Here is a 24,001-nt window from a genome sequence, read left to right on the forward strand (position 1 = left end):
GGAAGTATCTTAACCCAAAGCCATTTCTCTGCATGATGGTGTTTGTCTGATAACTCTAATGCCTGATGGCTGAGCTAACTGAAGGGAAGAGGTGCTTATTTGCTTAGCATGTCTATGGAGATGTATTTCTGCATGTTGTCCTGAAAGAAGTTTTTATCTGTAATTTTAGTTTGAATAGAGAGCAGGGAGTTGAAAATTAATAGAAAGTGATTTCCAATTTTATTATTATTATTATTATTTTTCCTTTCATTTGCAGGACTACCAATTGACCGATGATGGCAAAATCTGTGCACACCCTCACTTGTCTCAATGCTACAACCATTGGCCACTTGCTCATATGAGGGCTTTGTTGTCATCTCCTGCACCATGGGGAGGGGTATGAATGTATTCATACACAAGTTCTACTGGAAAACAAAACAGTGTAATGAAAACTTACTGAAAATGTCGAATTGCCCAAGAAATGTTCCAGACCACCAAGAACACGATGAGCTCCCCAGTGTCAGTCTGGCTGGAGAAGAACTGCAACAAGCAGATGGTTCATGTGCTGTAGGGTTCTCTGATTTTGGCTCTAGGTGGAACCTTCAGCACATTTTTTGCCTTTAGGTGGCACTCTCTTCCCATACCAAGCATCTTCCTCCATCAATGGAGCAGCTGTGTTCATACAGCCCTGCAAATACCACATTCAGAGGAGTAAAATAAGTGCAGCATTAAGTTGGCATAAAGAATCTCCTCCAATGATGCAAAAGGTGGAATAGTGGAATAACTATGGTTGCCATCCTTTGTCAGCTTAGCAAAACCTGTTCGCATTGCACACATACAAATTTTATTACATTATTTTTTTTTCCCCAGCTGCAGGATGTTCCAGTGAACTGATTGCAGCAGAGTGCAAATCTGAAGTGGAAATACAGTCCCTCCCAATTCAGTGTTACACAATGATGACAGGGAATTTTTGCAGTAAAAGTAAGCGCTTAAATTAATCCTTGCCCTAACTGCTCAAAAACCCAGTGTTAATATTGATGGAAAAGCTATTCTATCATTGTGTCAATGCCAGTAATTATGTCCAATAAGAGTGACTGAAACTTATTTCATATACTTCAGAAATGGCCCACGACTGTTGACAAATGAACTATTTGACAGTACATACTGTAATTTTATCGCCCTTTCCACTAATAGTGTCTTGATGTTGTGAGCAAAGGAGATCAGAAAAATAAAATGAATGATTCCAACTCTGCTGAAGCCTGGCCAACATGCTCCCACTCGCCTACCCACAGTCAGCAGTGTGGTGCTATGCTGCAGGGCTGTTTCAGAGATGTTGCTTCCCTCCTTTCTGGCAAAAAAAGAAAAAGCTGATGAGACATCTCACATTGCCAAATATGAATATTTTTCTTTTTGTAGAGAACCACAGTAATCCTTAAGCCACTGTGTACTAACAATGCAGAAATGCATACATTAAAAATAATAGAGGACTCATGCTCAGCAGGCATGGCTTTGTACCATATATTTCATCTGATACGTGGCATTAGGCTTCTGAAAGAGAATTTGGACTGTTACTTTAGTTGTGGAAATATTTAAGATCATTACTTTAAATATTAATATATATTAAATGAGTTTGCAGGAATCGAAGAGAATTCCCCTTCTTCTCCAATGTTAGATTGGAAGTAGAGGCAGGAAGGATTTATACTTCAAACTTAGCCACCAGAAATGTCAAAGGCCCCATCATCAGCTCTGAGCTAACGATACTAGAAAGGCTAAAATCTACATTAAAAAGGCCAAAATTACACTTCCTGTAATGAGCCTTTCTTAACAAAAGCCTCAGCCTGTCCATTAAGCAGATATATTAAGAAAGCCAGCTGTTTTCTGCAGCACCTAATTATTATTCCATGCAAGTGCTCCTGGAAAGGTGGAAAGGACATCACAGAGAACCATCAGGAGACAAACAACACTTCTTCCTACCCAGTAGTTCATTTTAAACTGGGATATAGATACTTCCCTACATCAGTATTAATTTAAACAGCTGAATTTCCTTGCTGTGTGATATGTATGGTGATGTTTTCTTGGAGGCACAGCAGACTGACAATTCAGGCTCCACACTGGCACAACTGTGGGCACTTGGGAGAACATACTGGAAAGTGAGATAAGCTTGGGCTTCATCTGTGTGTGCTCAGGGAGAGCCTCAGTCACAGGGCAGCGAGTGGAACCGGTGATAATGCCACTAGCTAAACATTAGCACATAGATAGAAACAGAGCCAACACCAAGCTGCCCCCGGTGAAGAGTATCACAGGAGAAGTAAAACTTCAGCTCTACCACTGAATTAGAAAGTAACTCCAGTGCACAGCTCCCAGAAGTGAGGGAACTGAGAATAGGTCCATGCGTTTAAATGGACATCACAACACCATAGTGAATATTCACCAGTTTAAGTGTAAAGTTCATTCACTGACCTTTGTCCCGTTCATCTGTCCCATGCAGAGGGAGTGGCAGGCTTGCAGAGATTGTCCCATCTCCATCCTTCAGCTCTGATTCATTGATTCACTGCAGCTCACCAGCACATAACATACCCTAACCCTCACCAACCAGAGGGTGTTTGGGCCATCACACCAGCTGACAAGAGGAGAACAATTCCAAAGCTGATCTGCCTCTATATAGGTACTGCTGTATAATAGCAAGGAGTATTCTATCAGATTGTCATATTCAAATACAACTTCAGATTTTGTAGAATTTTGGGCTCGGGGTTTATTTGAAGAGAAATCACACTCACAGCTTCAGATAGGGATTCAATGATGTGTAAATCACTGAAACCATAGAAGTTCTAAAAGTCCTAAAAAGGGCAAACTTCTCAAGAAAGGATAGATCTTCAAGATTCTCAGATGTTGGCCAGTAAAAATAACAAGTGGCTCTCCACCCCTCCCATTTGGCAGTAAAAATCACAAATCCAAATTTCCCTTGCCAAATGAAGTCAGAGGTTTGTACTGCATTTTAGTATAGGCAATCTGCATACACAAAGTGGGAGAACAAGAAACCTTGAAAGTTCTCCTATTTTAGCAAGTTAGAGCAAGAGCACCATTTCTGTATGTTAATTTAAAAGATCACTTAACTATGGACTTTTAAGAATTTCCCCCTTGATATTGCTTACAAGGTACTTAAACCCATTTTTGTTCTGTAGCCCTTCCCAAACCCCTTTGTTGTGGTTGTCTTTTAAATCTTATGATAAATCCAAACATAAAAATGTGCATTGTGTATGATGGTTTGACCCAGTTGGACGAAGCAGAGATCTTGTGCAAGAAGGGAGGAAAAGCCATTTTTTTCTAAAAGGCAGCACTTCCCTCATTTTTCTGTTTTTTTTTTTTTTTTTTTTTACTTGAAACAGAGTGAAATGCTTACACCTGTGTGAAAATTCAGCCACAGTGACTGCAAATTGTGTGTTTCTTTTCATTCTTTGTTTCGTTTGCTTGGTTTAGTTTTATACATAAATGTATAAAGGGGGATAGAGATGGGAGAAGGAATAGCTGTTAGATGGTAGCTTTCCTTCCTTCTGTCCCATCACCTTGCAAATTTTTCAGTATTTTTAGTCTGTGAACCAGAGGAATAAACTTAAGCTATGTAAAACTAAAGAGTCTGATGGGTGCTGAGGTGCCCTTACACACTCTTAGCCTTCTAAATGCCTTCTAAAATGAATGGTTGCTGGCAGAGTTAAGCCCATGGAATGCATCAGCCAGAGAACTAACTGGATTTTGCAAACTTGGCAGTTCCCACGTGTTTACAGCTGAGTCCCCTAGTGAGAACTACAGCAACAGGACAGCAGGTGAATGTACTTTGCCTCTTTGTCATTGACACCCCTCATGCCATTCACATAGGACTCCAGAATACACTATTTTAATTAGCAAAGCTTGTTGTAAAGTAAACAACACAAACACTCCTTATAGAACAGCCACGGTCTCCCCTGCTTGACATACATACAGGCTTTTTGGCAAGGAAACATTCAGACAGCATGAGGTACACCTCTGTGCATGGCCCCTGGGCAGCCCACGCACTGCCTCAGCTCCTGCGAGCTGCTCTGGGCAGGAGCATGCAGTGTTTGGCATAGGGATTCATACACCTTTGCTCCAGAAAAAAACAGTCCGAACCCACATCTAAAAGACCAGCAGTTTTCCCCCTATAAGGTCATAAAGGTGTAATATAGGCGTCATGCATAGAGTACATACCATGTTTAACCGAGTCCTGTCCCTGCGTGACTTTGAGCCCCAGTGAGTACTGATGCACAACACATTTAATGAAGCCCTCAATCAATATGGTTTGCTGCATTGTGCTGTTTATTGGGAATGCTGCAAAGTCATTCAGCCGACAGGAGCCAGGGCAGCAGTAAGAAGTGTCCTCAAGAGTAGCTCTGACAGGATTCCTTCCAACACACGAGGAAAATGAAGTTCCCATTGTGGTTTGGTAATTGCCAAATGAATAGAAATCAGAAATAATAGATGCAACATTGACCCATAAAACAGGGATGACAGAGGCAAAGTTCTCCCCTGTACTCTGCACAGGGAACAACAGACAGTCAAAAGCAACAGGATAAGAACAGAACAATACAGAAATAAAGTTGGATCCTTACAGGCGTCACTACTGCAGTCCATTGGTGCTGACACTGCTTTCAGCCATCACTGTTTAACACAATGTGACACATCTCCACTTCCAGTCTGGGTTCTCAACTGTTGATTTTCTTTTGTTGGATGAGTTTTTTTAGTTAGTTTTTTTCTTCTTCTTCTTCTTTTTTTCTTTTTTCTTTTTAAAACTAGGTTTATCAACATTGATACGTTACAGACCGTGTTGGTTATACTCTGAAGTCTGATCATGCAGAACTACAGGCAGGTGCAGCTTAGGTCTTGCTACAGGACGGACATGGCAAGGTGAACAGTTGGTTTGCTCGTTAAGATCTGGAGCTCTGTTACTGTTGTGGCTTTAACGCATACTGGCCAGAAGTCCCACTTACTCCATTTACTAACTATACATGTTTCTATATGTACAATGAACCCTCCAGCACCCTCCTTTGCAGCATGTGGCTGACTCAGGAAAAGCTCAGAGGTCAACCGTGTTGAGGCATACAGTGGCCTTATTGTAAAAGATCAAACAGAAGTCATGTGTTGATTACATATTAGTTACAGAAGAAAAAAAAGTCCATACAACTATATACATCATAAATACCTTGCTTTCCAGAAGACAGGAATGGCCCCATTCAGTGAAAATTAGTAAAGAGACAGGCGTACCTGTCCAAAATGACAAGCATGGGAGGGATACACTTATTTCTCAAAATGACTGTCCTCCTTCAGTATGTGCTTTTCAGCTTTTCACTCTCAGGTAAGAAGGCACCAATAGCCTCAGGTGGAGTTTTTCAACATTCTTTTGTCGAATCAAACCCTCTTTAGAACTCAAACTTGCTATGGGTCAAAGAGCCTGAACAAAAATGAAGTTAAACCATTCATTTTCTGCAATCAATAGTTAATTTAAAAAATAATAATTAAAAAAAATTACAAGGAAGGAAAAAAAAAAATGGCTGCGCCGGCAAAGTTGCGAATACGTTCAGCACTCAGTTCCATGGACAGCTCTATTTTCCAGCTCATCAGTGAAGGTGACACACTCACTAATTGCCCTGCACCCCCAAACATCTAATTAAGACATTACTGACTTGTGGAATATTCAGACCTTGTGCACAACGATTTTCTTTCTGCATGCATGTGTATATGAACAAAGTCACTCTGAGCTCGCAGTCAGTGAACCTTCATGCCCTTGTGAGGTGGTGGAAGTTCAGTAAGCACAGACCTCAGCTCCTTGAAGATGTGCTGCTATTTCACAACAACACTCTTTATCCACAATGAGAATTTGGGTCAAATATGAGTACAGCACTGGTGTTCTAAAAATCACACCTGCATGCACTTCTCTTTCTTTCACACACATACACAACTTACTCCTAAAAGGAAAGGCTGATTCACCCCTGCAGGTTTCCTTTCATAGTGCCCTCCCTGGAAGCTCACAGAATTTGCTGGGAAATACATTGTTTTCATCTCACAAACTTTAGGGGAAAGAGATTTTCATTATTTTGTATGCTTGAATTCACACAGAAATTTGAAACAACGTTAAGCATAAAAAGAAACACATCTGAAATTAGAATTGTTGATTCTGATCATGTAAAATCCTGCAACATTTGTCATACAAGTGGCTTCTAAAAGTTATTCCAAATTAAAATATTTCTACTCTGTAGTGGTGAAATGTGCTCAGCCTGACTCCCTTTGGCAGTTCTAACGTTGACTACTGGCATATTTCCATGAGCCAATAAGTTGAGGGGAAAGAAGAACACAGTCCAAATCAGTGTCGTGGCCACGTTTTGAAAAAATTCCTAAAGGCACACTGACAGATTTCATCTCTTCAGGATTATTAGCCCAAACCTTAAAAGTAAAGCTATGTAAATGAATGTAAATACCTATGATCAGATTCTGTTATAAAAGTACAAAAATGGTGTAGTGACATTACCACTTGGCTCACATGATTTCCTGAGGTCAGCCAGCATCAGGCAGGAACTGATCATTGCCAGAGGATAAACAGTAGAGCTGTAGGGCAGCACTAGGCTTTATGTTTCTTTCTTTTTTCTTTCTTTCTTTTTTCTTTCTTTCTTTCTTTCTTTCTTTCTTTCTTTCTTTCTTTCTTTCTTTCTTTCTTTCTTTCTTTCTTTCTTTCTTTCTTTCTTTCTTTTTTTTTTTTTTTTTGACAAGTTACCATACTGCACTCCAGTTTGAGCTCTCCTTTATATGCTACAAATGCCTGTATGCATCTATGCCGTGGAAATCTGAAGTTTGGGTGGGTTCCCAGCAACAGCATCATTCAAATACTTCAGTCTGTGACCAATCCAAATAAACACCTGAAATCACTGAAGATGCACTATATGCTGATGGAATATACATACACTATTCTGGCTGATGAGTGAGCATCTGAAGAGTGATGTCAAAATTTACCGCTGGACTGAAAATGCACGCAACCTTCCATCAACTCAAAGCAAATCAATGCTCAGTTAAACTCATCAGTAAAAAGAAAAGGGAAGTAAGGATGTCTTTCAGGAGCAACTCTTACTAAAAAACAAGTGCTGCCATTGCTGCACTTCTGCCAAGAGGCTGCTGGCCATTTCAGTGCCTCAACGCTTTGAAAAAACTGCCATTACACCTCTGTGTTACCAATTTTTTACATCTCTGTAATTACACCTACAGCTGCAAACTTGAGAATGAGGTGAAAATAGTTTCTCAACTCGTATGTACTGACCATGTAATGGAAGAGGTAGATTTGGAAGGTTACTGTGAAGGAAGAAAAAAGATACATCTGCTATGGTCACGTTGCACAGAGCTTTGGGATAGTAAAGAAAAGGACCTGAAGAGAAGGGTCTCCAAATTCCAGGATCTGAAAGGAATATCCTGTCTGCACCTTAGAATAGCTACAGATTGTCACCAGCGTCATCCATCTTGGAGGGTACACACTCTCCTGTAGGATACAGTTGGCAGCAATAACCTACAGACACAAACACCCTATGTGGCAGCCACCACGCAGCGTGGCCAGGGTCACATGAGGACCAAGACCAAAAGAGACTATTGCTTTGTGTTATCAATGGCTTTTTTTCTGGTGTCCAATGTGGACAGCCCTAAGTCTCCTCCTGCAAACAGAGCTTCTTAAAGAGGAGATGAACTCATTTACTGCCAAAACCAAAGGCAGCCATTGTTATGGGCCCATTTCAGCAAGGCACTTCAACATGCGCTTGTGTTGAGCACTGCTGAACACAAGACAGAAGCACATGCTAGTTGTGAAACTTGATACGCATCCCTATGGTAGCCACAAAACATTTGTGCAGCACTGCTGTTAGCAGAATTGGCTGCTGGGAACACAGCAGTATACATTCTGTGCTATAGGCTCATTCATTGCCCATCTGCAGAACATATCCTGTGCTTCCCAGGTTGATGCCCAGCACTCCTGAACACAAACCAGACCAAATTATGCTATGGGACTCAGTGTAAAACATGGGAGATCTGCAAGCACCCATCCACTGTAAGTGGCCCTTCTGCTACCGCATCTGACACAACACTAGCCATAGCACGGCTGGTGATGAACAGCATATTCCTCATGCTGACATTCTGCATCTGTTCAATTTTTGCCCTTTCTCTTACATGCAGCTCTGCCTCTTAAGAGTTTTCTTTAGGGTGAGGGGTCAAATAACACACTAGAATGGTGCAAACTAAGGAATGGGGAAAATGTACTGGTTATCTAAATACTATTTATAGGTATGATGATTAAAATCTGGAGGTGAGACATTTCATTATTGCTAGGAAGTCACTGTGGTGTTATTGCCTTCACGCTTACAAAGCATTGCTGTTTGCTTTGATTACTTTTATGATCACTGGCATTGAAGTGAGCGTCACATCACCAAACAACGACTTGATGCTTCATGGCTTAAGAAAGAATATTGCTAGCTCTTTTAGCAGTGGTAAATTATTGCTTTCACAGTTAGTTACGAGTTTTTTGAAAATCATAGACCTAATTGTATTTTCTTTTCTCAAAAATCAACCAAAATATCCCTGGAGGAAAAAAACCACATCATGTCCTACAGTTGGCAGCAACAACCTACAGACACATAGCACAGATCTGCTACCAGGTCTGAAATGACTTCATATGCATTCATATCTTTCCTCCTCAGCACCCTGGAGAGAAGGTTCATTTCTTGTTTTCTTCCCTTTGAAGAAAATCTGACCTGCTACTCCAATTGTTTTCCTATTCTACAGCAGAACAGCAGGTGTGTGAGCCACCCAACAGAGCAGCTATATTCCAGGAGAATGGAAGAGAATTTGGAATACTTCATAACTGGTGAATTTAAAGTGCCCAATAAAATATTCTAAACAGTTTTTCTTGTTGACTTTTTGGAAAAACATTCCCTTTCTGTAGACCCACTCTTTGCATCTTTTCCATGTAACACAGCTGGTAACACTTCTGGGAAGCTGGATGGCTTGTCACAAGCAAAGGAATGGCCAAAGATAGCCAGGGAAGGGTGGTCTTTGCTCAGTGATGGAGATCCCTGCAAGGGAATGACATAAAGGAGAAACCGTCTCTTGGTTGCAAACATGCTGAAGAGGGCTGCAGGTATCCCAATGCTGAACTCAGTAAAAACGAAGATATACAAAAATAAACATTGAATGTCCTTTTGACTGTGGTCTGTCTGTTCCCCAACCCTGTAATGTCCCCTAACACACAAATATATCTGGAACTCACAGCAGTGAGTCCCTCTATAAATAAAGATAATTCACTGAATATGGACAGGAGAAGTTTGCTTCACGATATAAATATTTCTGGGCATACACATGCACAAAGAATCTCCATTCTTGCTCCCCATGCCTTGCAAAAATACATAATGTGCTTCCTTCCATCTTGCTCTTAGCTGAGCATATCTGTTCTAAAAATCAGAACTCTTCCCAATATTCACAGACTTTGTGTGAAGCTCTGCAGCACCGTCCTCCAATACAAACTGACTTTAAGTATATATACAGCTATCAGCAAAAGCATTGGTGCTACATCTTCAAGGGTCTGAGGGAGCCACAGCTCAGTGTGGTTATTTTCACTTCCACAAATCATTGCACAAGCTGTGCAGCCTCATCCATGACATCTACATGGGTAACAGCACCCCTGTATGTATGCTGCTCACCTCAGATGGGCCATGTAGTTGTGTGGTGCACTGAGTATGAGTGCAGACTGTGCCTATAGGCACACATGCCTGGGGAAAAAATGTGTGTGTATCCCTATCTGCACATCCCGAACCGTATATCCATACCTGCCCCAGGGAGCAGGAGACAACAGAGCAGAGTGAGGGCAGATCTGCACTGGTGTGTTGTGAGTGGCACTGCGCACCTTGTCATGCCAGCGTGAGAGGACAGCTGTGGGTTGCTGGTTTTGCAGCCATTAATTTTGCATCTTGTAAGGGTGGAAAAAAAAAAGGATCTGAAGAATCCTTTTCCTCCCCCACCCCAGAAAGCATCGTCAGAAGACCGAAGCAGAGCAACTATGAGTTACATACACACTTGAGCTGAGCTGCATTACATAGCTCTGTAGGAGAAGCAGGCGGAAAAGATTTGTTTGTTTCGTTTAAATCTGTGCATTTTATTTCCCTCCGTCCCTTAGCTCTGTTGCTTTCCCTCTGGACGCCGTCACCCCCTGAAGAAGGCGGGGTTCCGCAGGCAGGCGGCTAGTCACCTGCAGCACCCCAGTGGCCCCGCCGACGCTTCCAGGCTGCTGTCCGTGTCGGACGCCAGCGTCTGATCCGTGGACATGGAGGAGATGTCGTTGGCCGATGAGGATGGGGGGAGGCTCTCGCTGCTGTTCACTGCTGCACCTGTGCTACGAAAATGAACACCACCGTGATTCAACCCGAAACCCCGGAACCTCTCACAGGTCGAAGAGCAGAGAAGGCAACCCTGTGGTGATGTTCAGAGCATTCTGAACAACGTGAGCAGGAAATGGGCCCTACAGGCTTCAGACATTGGGTAATATCAGGAACCAGAAACTCTCCCCCCTCAGCAGTCTCTTTGGAAGAGGTACCATGTCATGCCATGCCATATCATATCCCTTGGTTTCTCATCAAGCCATCTTATTTTGCTTTGCATACCATCATTATCACTCCTTATCAGTCTCCTCAGCACTACCAACACCCAACAATCAGCTACGATCATGTGGGCACCAGCCTGAGGACTCAATGTGCAAACAAACAACAGAACCCAACCAACCAAACACAACAGCTCTCCAATACATGGGCTTGTATGAGATCATCTGGTGGCAGGGCAGACACAGGTGTGGGGAGGCAAAGCCATTTTCTCTCTTAGTTAAGGACTGGGTGCCCAAGCCCAGGATTTTGGTTGTAACAGCTTTTTTGCGAATCACAGTTCACCTGTCCTCTGTAAAATGACAGCATTAACCTTCACAATCATTTCAACTCTGCAAAATGAGGTCCCTCTATGAAGTTATCAGTAGCACTACAAAACATCAGTCGCATCCATAAATATTATTTACCATTATTACCAGGGCAGCTCAGTCCCAAAATTCCAAGCAGACCTCATTTCAGGCATTAACATGGCACTGCAGTTCCATTAATAAAGCTCAACCCACTAAAACACTGAGTTGCCCTGAAACCTCTGAAATTAGTCTCTATAACTTTTGGTGCACCCGAATGCTTCAGCTATTTCTACTTTCTTTCTGTCAGCACAGAAAACACATCCATGCTATTCACTGGGGCTGAGTACCTGAAGGAGACGGCTGCCCTTTTACTACGCCATTTTTCGTTTTTTCTTCAGAATTCATTACTTCTTTGTAGATGAGTTCTGGAACAGAGAATTGCAACAGTTACAAACAAGAACTGGGCTTATGATCAGCAACAACAAAATTATCTGATGAAACAGTGCCCCCCATAGGCCAACACTACGTTGTCCTCATAAGTCTTGACAGCTCTGCTCATGTAAAACCTCTCTCTCTTCCACCCTCTCCTCTACTGCCAGCTCTTCTTGGAGCTGAACTGAGACAAACAGGGCTACACTAGAACACATTCATTGTTTCACGCTGCTTTACCTACAAACGGAGCAGTACAACTTTGTCTGCTATAAGAAAAATGACGGCGAGCCCTCCTGTTAAATCAGCACCCTATTTTCTAGGAGGTAACTTAACATTTCAATGAAACAATGTAATCTGCACTGATAATGACAGTACCCAGGATATTTGTATCTGTGAGGGCTGCTCCAAAAGTAAGGCCATGCAGATTTTCACAAAAGCAGCATGCAGGCTGGCTTCATTGCTATTGAAAATGCGTAAGTAATGGTGGTGATTATGCTGAAAAACAGCATCTTTTGGCTGAGAATTTGCTCTAGAAAGTAGTGTTACTGTGCTCTTTGTATCTGTTGTCATTTCCAAGGGAAAGGCAAATTTCAGGGTAACCTATGCAATATTTTCATTATTAAGCAGCAGTTCCAGAGGAGTTACACGGATGCACGTGGGGTGGGACCTGTTCACCTAACTCTGAGCTGTGCGCACCTTTCCACTCCTCAATGGTGTGCTCCCGCTCGTCCAGCTGTTTGTCATAGATCTGGGGGGGTGGCTGCAGAAGAGAAACAAAACTACTCAGTACATTTTTCACTATACCATAAATAATTAGCACTACTTATTTAGGTAAAGATAAATTCTCCTCTCCCAGTTTATTCATCATCCCACATGTGCAAAACACCCGGACACGTGAATTTTAAAAGTATCATCATCTCTGGAAATCAGTTCTTAACGTGGACAGTGCTTCTCCCTCATCCTCTTTGGAACGTGAGGCACAGCTGTGCTGCAATGGAATCCGGTCAGTGCTGTCATCATTCTGCTTGTGCTGAGCCCAGAAATCCCATACACAGAACTTTTGTATGGGCAAAGGACAATCAGAGCACCAAACAGACAGCAGTCTGGAATAATTTGTACTGACATTTTTAAGGCTGTGTGTTAAATATCATAGTTCACAAATAAGCAATATTTTGGTTTGCCTGGGCTGCACTGAGTGAAGAGGAATTGTTTTGGGCCACAAATAGAACACAGGCTATAGTTAATGTATATAAGAAACAAAACATGAAACTAGTGGGATATTTGACCTTGCTTTTGTGAAACTAATACATCTGTATGGTTGTATGGAAGTGGCTGCAGTTCTTAGTTTGCATTTCAGACTGATGAAACTTTATATTTTTTAAAGAATGAATTTTTATTCATTATTATTATTTTTATTTTTTAAAGAATTTTTAAATGAGTCACCATCGCTGGATGTGTTTAAAAACACGTGGTGCTCAGAGACATGATTTAAAACAGGGTTGCTAGAGTTAGGGTAGTATGATTAGGTTGTAGTTGGACTCGATGATCTTTAAGGTCTTTTCCAACCTGAGTGATTCTGTGTGATTCTATGAAAAGAAGTACACAATTAAAGGCTCTGTAGATGGCAAACCCATTCCCTGCAGAGCACCTCTGAGTCACGTACTGTGCAAAAAACTCATGCAGTCAAAATTTGATTTGTGTTGTTGCTGTTGTTCTACAGGGATTGGAGCCTTATATTCCTGTTGCTGTCAGTTGGATTTCTATCACTGCAGATGGTACCATACACCACTTTCAAACACCTCTGAGTTTATACCCATGCATGTTACACCACATCCCATAGCCCAGGAACACACATGAGTCCATCCATCATTTTAGAATTAACGTTCCACTACAAGTTGATTCTAGGCTTCAGCATTTTGTATAGATTCTCCTCTTCCCTCCATACATCCTGGAGCACAGACACGAGCAGTTTTCTTTACAGTATGGTTGTTATTGAGCAGCCATAAAGGAACCCATGCACCATCCCCATCTTTTTCCAGCCTGCAGCACAGAGCTGCACCCCACTCACCGCCTCCACCTCGGCGGGGTCGTACCAGACGTTGATGTATGGGTGCTGCAGGGCCTCATCCACCGATATACGCTTGGCCGGATCAATAACCAGCATTTTGGACAGCAGGTCCCGAGCTTGGCTGGCTGCATTACAGACAGCATGGAAACACCGTGATTGGCAACCACGCTTATTGCCCTCAGGGAAAGAACAACTAGGTTATAGGAAAATCACAGCCCTATATGGATGGTGAGCTCTGCGATGTGCCATGATGGATTTTACCTGAAGGTAACACAAAGCTCTGTGCCTATCAGAACAGACTCAGCTTTCCATAATCTTTTCTTTTTTTTTTTTTTTTCCTTCTTTTTTTAAATCATTATTGTTTTCTGGAGTTTTTAATAAAGACTGCCTAAGCCCATGTGAAAAACACCAGCAATTCTTAGTTCTAGCACCATGTTTCAAGGAATCCCACACTCAGTATAATTTACTCTGTAGCACACTACAGAAAACATGAAAGAAAAAACAAACGTAAAGAAGAACATCGTATAAAGTGTAACATATCAGTCTCTCATCTGATAGTAAAAGCAGTATCAAAGGGAACTGCCAATATTATTCAGAGAATTACTGAAGCAAGACATGGTTGATATAGTGATGCAGAAGCACAATTCTTTTAAGGCACTGTTTCTTGTTCTGGCACTGACTGGTTCAAATGAATGCACTTCCTGCATCCAAAATATCACAACATGGTTTGACAGTCATTTCTTTCATTAGTTCCAAATCCAATTCATTATCCAAATTTATTGGAGGAGGAGTACAGAATTCTGTGTGTCCCAAGGTGTTTGCTCTGACCTTTTCCTTTGTCCTCACAGTAGCCGTGCTATGAAGCAGCTGTTAACTGGATGAGTAATAATTCTGGGTAATGTGCTGGCATGTACCTTGCAAGCAACCAAGTGCCATTAAGGGTAACCCCTGTAAGCACCCAGCAGAACTGAGGAGATGCAAGACAGATGCTCGGCACATGTTTGTTCCAGATTTGCAATGAGAAGTTCTTTTGATACAAAAAGTATATTAATCACTCTTTCTAATTGAAGATCTAAGTCCTGCTGAGGTAAACTGTGGTTTCAATACATGATTGAAGTCATTGCAAAACATGTCACTGTATACACCATGGAGCAGTATATCCAGTAACATCATCATCACGTGTTCCTTGACTGAACATATTAAATAGGCATGCAACAACAGAGAAGAAAAAGTGAAAGAAACCTCCCTTGCATGGTGGCTGCTGACATGCAAACTATGGTACATACCTTTGAGTTTGTTGTGTTCTGAGTCAGCTGGGAAGAGAGAATCAGGAAACAGTTTGGGAAAGGTGAGGCCAGCATACTTGGGCCGGTTCTCCACATAGTTCCGTACTGTTGGCTGCAGCTTCTTCATGAACTCTGGGCAGGGCGTTCCCAACTGCTCTATGACTTTATTCCACTGGTCAATATCTGGACGTTGGGAGTTAAGGAAAACCCAACACAAACCCCAGACCCCAACCTTTCTATATTTCTATATGACCATTACCTGTGAAACCCCAGAGGTTCCCACTCCCTCCATGCAGCCTCTGCAGATGTACTCTTTTCCATTATTATGCCCCCGGGTCCTCCTGCCCACCAAGGACACTGATCTCTCACATGTCTACATTATCCATGAGATGTGGGAATGACAGATAGGAAACAGGTTTTCATGCTTAAAAAAAATCTTATTACAGGCAATTTATATTGAATTCTTTGGTTTTCTCCTTCAGATTTTTTTTCCTTGAGCGAATCATTACACACGAGATAGACGACCTGTGGTTCTTGCAGCCACACTCCGAACAGAATTTACTGTGCCTAAAAAAAAGTTAAGCACTATTTCTACATCACACTAATTCATAGTGCTAAGAATTTGATGACAAGATAAAAAAGAAAGTGTGGGGGGAGAAGCACGTGCAGATGTGAGAACATTTTCACTATGAAATGTGGTGACTGGTGCTTTGGAAGCACGCACAGGGAATAAGCTTTTATGAGATAACATCCACAGCTTTTCAGCACAGGAATGGTGTTTGTATTGCTCGTGTACTTTACTGTTGCCATAACAGTGGAGGAGTCAGACAAATACAAAACACGCTTCCTCACAGTCCAGGAGAAAAAGTGGGCCCACAGAATGAGGGTAACAGAAAACACATACCAGTGGGCAAAAAGCAGACTGCTGGTGCAGCAGCTGTTCAGATCTTCAGAGAAATTTAGGGAAATGGAAACAAGGGATTCTCACATAATTTGAAAACTCAGCAGAGACTTAATTGGCCTCTCCTGAAATGTCTTCTTTGAATACTAAATAAATAAATAGATAAATCAATAAAATAACACATTTAAAAATTACAGCCTAATAAAAAGTATTTAAAAGAAAAAAAAAACATATTTTAAACACCTTATCCTAAAGAGAAAACTGAAGGATTTGGGGCTGGAGCTGCTCAAGGAGTACCCTGAGTTTTTCATAAAGAATGTGAATAAAGATGATCAAGGGTGACAGCGCGGTTTGTGGATGGAGGCCTTTCTGAGGAACACTCAGCTTTGGCAGACTGAACAAACCAAGTTTTGGTCACAGGAACTGGTTCTGTGTAACCGAGCAATCTATGGGGACCATTGGGCCTCTTCACCATGGTCTATACATCAGTCACCTCGGGTGTCCCCTACCCGAACACAGGACCGAGGAAAACACACCAGCTATGTACACACACAGCAACTGTACTGAGGAGAGAAGGTGGTCCAGGCCCAGGTTTATTGGCTGATGGCAACACCAACCAACAAAGTTACTAACGGAAAAAAATAGTATCCTGAATGCACAATAAAGAATTTGTACTAAAAAAAAACCCACAACACTCTGTTTTTACAATGAATTACAACTATTGAGATGTGCAGGCTGAAAGTTCATCACTTTTGCTTCTGTTCCCACTGATGCAATTGTAAATTGCAATTTAAAAGAACCACATTTTGTTCCTTCAGCTGCACTGCAGCCTTGAGTTCCATTATATTCCTGCAATTACACAAACAATAAGAAACAGAGCTTGGCTATGAGGGGAAATTTACAGTACTTCACCGTAAGAAGAAGAAAAAATTCTACAGTAAGTACTTCTGCAGTTGCACCAAAAAAAAAAAAAAAAACAACAAACAGCTTGTGATTAAAGAAAGAAATGTAGAAATTATTGTCCTTGTGCTTAAGTTGGCTAGGATCAAAATAGAAATATTTTTTTTCTCTTCTAATATTTTGACTACATGAATGACACAGTTTTTGAGTCAGTAATTATATTTTCTTAAGTTCAGTGAGACTGTGCAGGAGATACTGTTTGCAATAGGATGATGATGATGCTCTATAATACACATAACATTTAGCCCCTCATTCTTCCCTGAGAGTGCTCAGCTGTTTAACCTTCAGCAGTTATTTAGCGTTTGTTTATTCTCCTGAAAAAGGTGAGAAGAGGAAAGAATAAAAGTCTCCTGCTGCAAATCCAATGGCCAAGCTATGCCCAGAAATCAAGCACTGCTATTCCACATTACTTCAAAGCCTAACTCTGATCAGAGTGTCTCTTCCCCAGATCCTCTTGAAATAGCACCTGTAGGCTGTATGTATGAACTCTGTTATTTCACCAAAATGCCTGCATTTATCAGGCCTTTGAAGCCATGCTGGATGGCACTGTGATGGCAGAACATCATGTTTTCCTGACCAACTGACTGGAATCTTCACCTATCAAGCGCACATCCGCACTGGTCTCACTGCATCAGAGCAGGATCTGCACCTTCTGTCTTAACACACATCTTCTGGAGTTGGGTACAACAAGAGAATGCCAAATCTCACTTTTATATTTAAATGTAAGCACCAAGGACATGGCTTGGTCTTGGCGTTCTTCCCTCATAACAGACAGAGAGGGTGAATTTACCTCATCATCATCTCAGGGCCTTAAAGGATCACCCTTCTGAGAGTTTCTGGGAGTATTTTCCACCAATGAAAACTGATTGCATTTTTTAATCCCAATTTTTGATGTACCCAGCTTGTCAAATTAGAATCATTACTGTGAGCAGCTCTGCATTCCTCACCCCAGCACCAAACTGTACCAATAACTGCTACATGGTTGGCTCAACCCACATCCAGCTTTGACATTAGATCTCACTTTCTCTCCCCCCCACTCGGAAAAACACCCAACCCACATTGCTGCAGGAGTCATCTGTGCAAGACAAGTTTTTTCCCTCATGGTACCATACTTTACAGCATAGTTTACAGAAGAATTAGATAACACAGAAGAAATACAAAACGGTAACATTTGACGAGACAAAAATGCAGGATATTTTCTGTGACAAGGGGATTGCTTTGAGAAGAAGGGGGCATTTGGAAAAATTAAACCGTAAAAATATTTTGCTACAGAAGCAGTGACAATATATGTGATGTTGTAGAATGTGTGAAAATAAAAACCACACTTAGCACATACAGAAAACAATTTCAGAAAATGACCACTGATCATCTGCTAGAAGACAGTGGTGATGGCTGTGCAGCTGCCACTAACCCTGGAGATGGAGATGTACAGCGATGCCTTAATTAAAATTTTCTACTGTACTTTTATTTTTTAGCTGGCGACTTCATTCAGTTGCAGAGCATTTTTGCTTATGCAGCAGAAAGCAAAACAATGCTGAGTGGACAGTCCAGATGTTATAGCATAGATCTGAATCTTTCTCTTGGGTAAATCTTACCACTTCCCTTGTGGACTTCTCATCACTGCAGCATCTAATCGCACTGATCCAGACTGTGCCCAAACTCCTATCATGGATGTGACACACTTTTGTTCTTGTGATGGATGCATGGTGATGGTGTCCCTCGCCGAGAAGGAGCAGTATGAACGCTGCAAAAATCAATATGATATGCACAAACAGACTGCAGTTGTAGCATGAGACTCTGTAAGTGACATCTTGTGTGGCTACCTCTGGTATTTGTTCATCACATCACATGAATTTTACATCTCTTTACTGAATAGTTTGTATCTCCCTGTAAACATCCCCAACTATTCACTTTAAAGCACATTCTTCCTTACCTGCCCCATGTACATTAAGCAGGTAAAAAAACCACACACACACCTCACTATGCCTCACCAGATACACAGCTCACCAGATACAAAGGACCCAAGACAAGTCCTTAACTCCCTCTTCAGGTAATTTATGTAGTGCTGAGGGAAGAAAAACACAGAGCTTTGAGCACAACGTATGGAATAGGTGTCAGCTTTCTGGCCCAGCAGCTTCCCATGCTGCTCCCAAGGCAACACAATCAATCACGCTGCCCTTCTCTCCTTGCTTGAAGCAAAAGCATGATCTAGCTTCCTGAGAACAGTTTGTCTGTAAGCTAAACTACTGCTCTCAACCTTGAAATATCACGAAAGAAGTGAGAAAGGAGTTTTAAGTCATGTTAAACTCTATCATGTCCATGCAACAGAAGTAGTAGAGAAATTGTACATTTCCAGGGTTCAGGAAAGGCCTAAGGGACTTCTGGCATTGCAAAGCATTTCCTCAGAACTAAAGTTTTAAAGAAGAACAGCAACTGAGTTCTGCTCTCAGCTCCACCATCCAAATTGATTTCAGGGAATTCAAAGATACTCCATGAGTGGAGCAGAGTCGTACCTGAACCAAGCACTCCACTCCGCATTAACACCATAACATTTTCTGCTTGTGAATTTTCCACGGCCACCTGAGATCACTGCATGTCTTTATGTGTTTTCATTCAGCTGCATGGACCTTTTTGATCAGGAAACAGAAATGATACAGAATGCTCTATAAAACTTAACTGCTGGGAGAAGGCAAACCGTTCATTCTGCTGTCAGCATTTGTAACCACACTACTGCAGAGATGCCAGTGATGTTCCATGCAGCCATGCTGCACCATGGCCCTGGCACCCTGCTAGTTGACTGGTGGTGGCAGCAGCCCTCTTCCTATGGTGCTAAACAGATGCTGGTGGAACACAGAGAAAAGCAGAGCAAAGCATAAAGCACAGCACAAATTCAGCAGCGTGTTTTAAGTACAAATGAAGAACATCAGCTCATTTACAAACAACCCCAAATGTATCAGCAGCTGCTTGTGCTGATTTCAGAGGGGTTGCTCCAATAAGAAACACTCTGTTATGGTTTCATTATGGAGGCTTTTTGTGATTTCTTTTAAATAATTCTGCAGCTGCATGAAAGCAAGCAATTTTAAAGCACTGTGCAGGACACATTCAATTTGCCAATATCGTGAAGTTCAATGAGGCCACAAGTGCAAGGTCCTATACCTGGGTTGGGGCAATCCCAAGCACAGGTACAGGTCACCAGCCATGAAGAGAAGGATTTGGGAGTGTCTGTTGATGAAAGACTTAACACAAGCCAGCAGTGTATGCTTGCAGCCCAGAATGCCAACCATATCCTCATTGATAGCAGTGACCCAAAACGTGACCAGCAGATCAAGGGAGGTGATTCTGCCCCTCTACTCTGCTCTCATGAGACCCTACCTGGAGTACACTGTGCCTAGTTCTGGGGTCCCCAATACAAGAAGGACATGGAGCTGTTGGAGCAGGTCCAGAGGAGGGCTACAAAGGTGATCAGGGGGCTGGAGCACCTCCCCTATGAGGACAGGCTAAGAGAGCTGGGGCTCTTCAGCCTAGAGAACAGAAGGCTCTGGGGAGACCTTAAAGCAGCCTTCTACTACCTGAAGGAGGCCTACAAAAAAGCTGAGGAGGGACTTTTTATAAGGGCAGATAGTGACAGGATGAGGGGAAATGGTTTTAAAATGGAAGAGGGTGGATTTAGACTAGATGTTAGGGAGAAATTCTTTACTGTGAGGGTGGTGAGGCACTGGAACACTTTGCCCAGTGTGGTTGTGGATGCCCACTCCCTAGAAGCATTCAAGGCCAGCCTGGATGGGGCTGTGAGCAACCTGGTCTGGAGGGATGTGTCACTGCCTGTAGCAGGGGGTTCGAATGAGATTATTTTAAAGGTCCCCTTCCAACTCAAACCATTCCATGATTCAATGAATTTCTGTTGCGGTTATTTGTGGATTTCTCAGATGGAATCCTACAACACTTCAGTCCAAAGTCCTAAAGTAGTTCAGACTGCAGCACTGAGCTGCACTCAACCCGTACTGCAATTATTACCCCTCCAGTCACAGAAAACACAGTGGCACAATCTGGGCCAGACCCTCCTGGAACAGTAATAGTGCTAACAAGTTCCAGGAGTACTGGGAAGTGAGAGGTGCTCTGCCACACCTGTGAATGAGATGCACTTCTGCTCACATGAAACTCACAGGAGTTCTGGCATTCTTGTCAGTCCAATGTCAATTGGTGCAAAACTCAAAGCAGAACATTATTAGACGAGGTCATGAAAATATTACTGCTATTTTCTATTCTCATTGATTTTCTGCTCTTCAGATATTCCTTTTTCACATTTTAATGAAAATACTGTACCCTTTATAAAGCATGAGTGAGGCCACAAATGGAGCGCTACGTTGAATTAGTATGTATGTAACACTATGCGCATACACTCTGTCAGTGAAAATTCCTAACCTGTGGTCATTTCCTTCTCTGCTACCCCCAGCACCACTTGCACAACAACCAGAAAACAGGCCTGAGTTATTCCTGTCTGCTGTCTGACTGCAGAGCATTTCTCCCATCATCCTGGGATAAGCAGCAGCTTGTGCCCACTGCATCACAGCCTGAACTCAAAGACTCTCAATTACGGGGCAGGAAAAACTCATGATGTCCAGCACAGTAACACAGCACAGCCAGAAACAAGCTTGCTGTGTGTGTAAGACTGTAAGGTGATGGCTTACAGACATTTGGCCTTCAAGGATTTGGGGGCGAGACTGAGCCTCTCTGCTTGGATGCAGCATGGTGTGTGTCAGCAGCAGCCCTGTATGTGGGACTGGAGGGGAAGCGTTGGGTGCCCACTAAGCCAAGTGGCTGCGAGGAAGGATACGATCGGTGCCAGGAAACAACACTGCACCTTTAACCATTTCGCCCATGATGCACCCTACTGACCACATGTCGACTGAAAACAGAAATGAAATGGAGGTAAACAAGCAAACAGGAACACAACAACAAATCAATGAGACGTATCCAACTGCATGTGGCATAGGAGCTGCCCTGCGGAGATGTTCCACTCATGCACTCATGGGCTGTAGCAGCACAGCAGGCCCAGGAGAGATCCACTCAAACAGCTTTCCTTGCCCCAATATGGTGGAAATACAATAATATTAAATACAAAAACCAAACCAAACCAACAAAAAAACCCCCAAAACCTGAATGAGATCCACAGCTGCTTACTGTGTCGTAGGAACCCTTTATAATTCAAATTCACCAATTGGTATATTTTTTCCTCTTCTAACATTTGCATTTGTTATCCAGGTTCAATCCGCTTTTCACTGCAGGTGAATGCTGTTCTTTGCATTCAGTGAGGAGATGCAAACCTCTTTTCCTTTCTCATTTCGGCTACAGAGATATGTCCATGTTTCCTGAAGCTGAACAGACAGAAGACACGAAAGCAGCCTGGATCCCAGGAAGACACATTCACCTCTTACTTAGGGGTGTGAAAAGAGGTTGTGGAGATCACTGGACTCCAGCAGTGCTCCCTTGCAGCCTGCTGGCTCCCTCCCATCAGCACTCCATGAGGCCAGCAGTGCACAGGAGGTTCAGGAATCTCCTGATTTTTGTTCTATGTGACAGGGAACACCCATTTCTCAATGGGGCAGTGGAGACACAACAGCACTGAGCTGTACCTTCTGCACTGAATTCCAGAGCAAATCAGGGAACTGTTCACCTGTTACAAAGAAGAGCAGTTCAGCTGGGTTAAACACAGCTTGCCACTATCTAAACTGGAACATGGTATGGAAATAACACTCTTCACATCCAGCATGGAACTAAGGTGGTGCTTTTCCCAGTACTGACGCCATAAAACCACATTACCTCTGCTGTCCTTGCTCTATGATTAAGCCATAGGGCATGGAAGCATGAAAAGAGACAGCCTGCTCTCTCAGGACCAGAAGCTGGGGGAGAAAAAGGAAAGCATCATGCTGCTGGGTTACATGTATTCCTGCAATGTTACACCAAGCAACAGTTAAAAAGGGATTGGGTTCTGAATGCTAATGTCCGAATCTGAGGAGAACGTTCCATGCCGGGTCTAAAGATTATCTGCTGCTTTGTTTAGCATATGAGAAGCTGAATCTCTCCAAAACAAATAAATAGTTAAAAGAGAAATGAACAGAAAGCTACTTGTTGGGAAGCAATAAGCAAACCCAGAGATGCAAATTGTTGCTGCTTTCATCACAAGCTGGATAGCATGCAAAGTATTAGGGGAAGATCGAGCAAGCAGTTGTTTGTTCAGCTGTTGTTAACCCCCTTTCTATTGCCAGAGGTTGCCTTGGGACATCACTGCTCTATGCTGCGGCCAAGAAGTTCCACTGGCCGCCTACTGAACTGAAAATGCTGTGAGGCAGAGATTATTCTTCCACTCTGCTCCTCAGCTTTTGGCAAGGAAACTTTCTAAAACTGCCAAATAAGAAGCAGTAAAGATAAACATCTGAATATATCTGATGACTGAAGAGAATGATTAGTGCCTTCTTCCTTTTGCCTTCTCCCCCCCCGCTGCTCTTCTGAGCCAACAAATCAGATCGGAGCTGAAGTATCACTGCATGTTCAAGAGAAGCAGTGAGCTGAAGGTCAGGGGCTCGTTACAGCCCATATCCAGCAGCAGTGGTCAGAAACCTGTGAAGGATTTGAGAGCACTGTACCGTGCTCCACTAGTCTCAGTCCTCTGTTCCACTGAGTCCAACACAAACTCAGATGGAGCATAAGATATTTCAATAGTGCAAACATCAGAAAAACACACACCTCAAGAGCATTTTCACACAATTCTATGAGAATTTACCTTGGTTTAAAATATTACTTTTTTTCCAAATGCAAGATATTCCCAAAGATTGGTGATGGTTCACCAAAACTGTGGAATATCCTTAAAATACAAAGAAATGCACACTGATGTTTGCTGTCACATAGATATGTGCACAGTTCTAGGCACAGTCTCAGCAGTTCTTCACCTTGATGCTTTAGGATCATCCAAACTTGAGTAGCAATGAGTTAAATCTACAACTTCTTATCCAAGTCTTTGAAGTGAAATGACTTAGATTTGGGCAGCCCTTGGTGAGAGGTCCCTTCTGCGTCAGAAAACCTGTGATATGGATTACCATGAGTGGGAGATTTTTAATTATTATTATAATCTTTTTAAAAAATCTCAATGAGTCAGCTCACTGCACAAAGCTTTCTTGAAATTAATGCCCAAACACAATCTTTTTAATCAGTCCACCTGAGTGTGTATGTATGCTTCACAGTAGGAGCAAGTATTCCAAGGACACCACATGCCTCCCTGACACAGCCAGCTGAAGGAAGTACACACCACAAACCAAGTGGAATTATTTCCACTATATGGAACCTCTCGGCCACTCCCTGGTTCTGATCCCACATCAAACAGATCATAAACCAAGCCAAACTTA

The 24,001-nt window shown here is 42.4% G+C and overlaps 1 protein-coding gene and 1 long non-coding RNA gene across 8 annotated transcripts in view; both read right to left on the minus strand.

Annotated features, from left to right (window-relative positions):
* Positions 1 to 460: 460 nt before the first annotated feature.
* LOC149918143 (uncharacterized) lies at positions 461 to 5,314 on the minus strand. 2 transcript variants are annotated; one of them, XR_016466408.1, is made up of 3 exons: positions 4,602 to 5,314; positions 2,440 to 2,599; positions 461 to 667 (listed from the first exon to the last, which is right to left on the minus strand). It is a non-coding gene; the product is annotated as an uncharacterized LOC149918143 (long non-coding RNA). The 2 variants fall into 2 exon arrangements; XR_016466407.1 differs by lacking the exon at positions 461 to 667 and adding an exon at positions 1,112 to 1,327.
* A 3,749-nt stretch (positions 5,315 to 9,063) lies between these two features.
* MAPK10 (mitogen-activated protein kinase 10) overlaps positions 9,064 to 24,001 on the minus strand; it is a 110,553-nt gene continuing 95,615 nt past the window's right edge. For 4 of the 6 annotated variants that reach the window (XM_090138983.1, XM_090138981.1, XM_090138982.1 and 1 more), the window contains 5 exons: positions 14,741 to 14,923; positions 13,455 to 13,579; positions 12,083 to 12,146; positions 11,302 to 11,379; positions 9,064 to 10,397 (listed from right to left, as the gene is read on the minus strand). In XM_090138983.1, the coding sequence (XP_089995109.1) occupies positions 10,255 to 10,397; positions 11,302 to 11,379; positions 12,083 to 12,146; positions 13,455 to 13,579; positions 14,741 to 14,923 (593 nt within the window). In that variant the 3' untranslated portion in view covers positions 9,064 to 10,254. The remainder of the gene's footprint in view (positions 10,398 to 11,301; positions 11,380 to 12,082; positions 12,147 to 13,454; positions 13,580 to 14,740; positions 14,924 to 24,001) is intronic. The other 2 variants (XM_090138985.1, XM_090138986.1) reach the window with 1 other exon arrangement.

Source organism: Phasianus colchicus, chromosome 4 (assembly GCF_987193195.1).
Source record: "Phasianus colchicus chromosome 4, bPhaCol1.hap1.1, whole genome shotgun sequence".
In the NCBI taxonomy this organism is placed as follows: Eukaryota; Metazoa; Chordata; class Aves; order Galliformes; family Phasianidae; genus Phasianus; species Phasianus colchicus.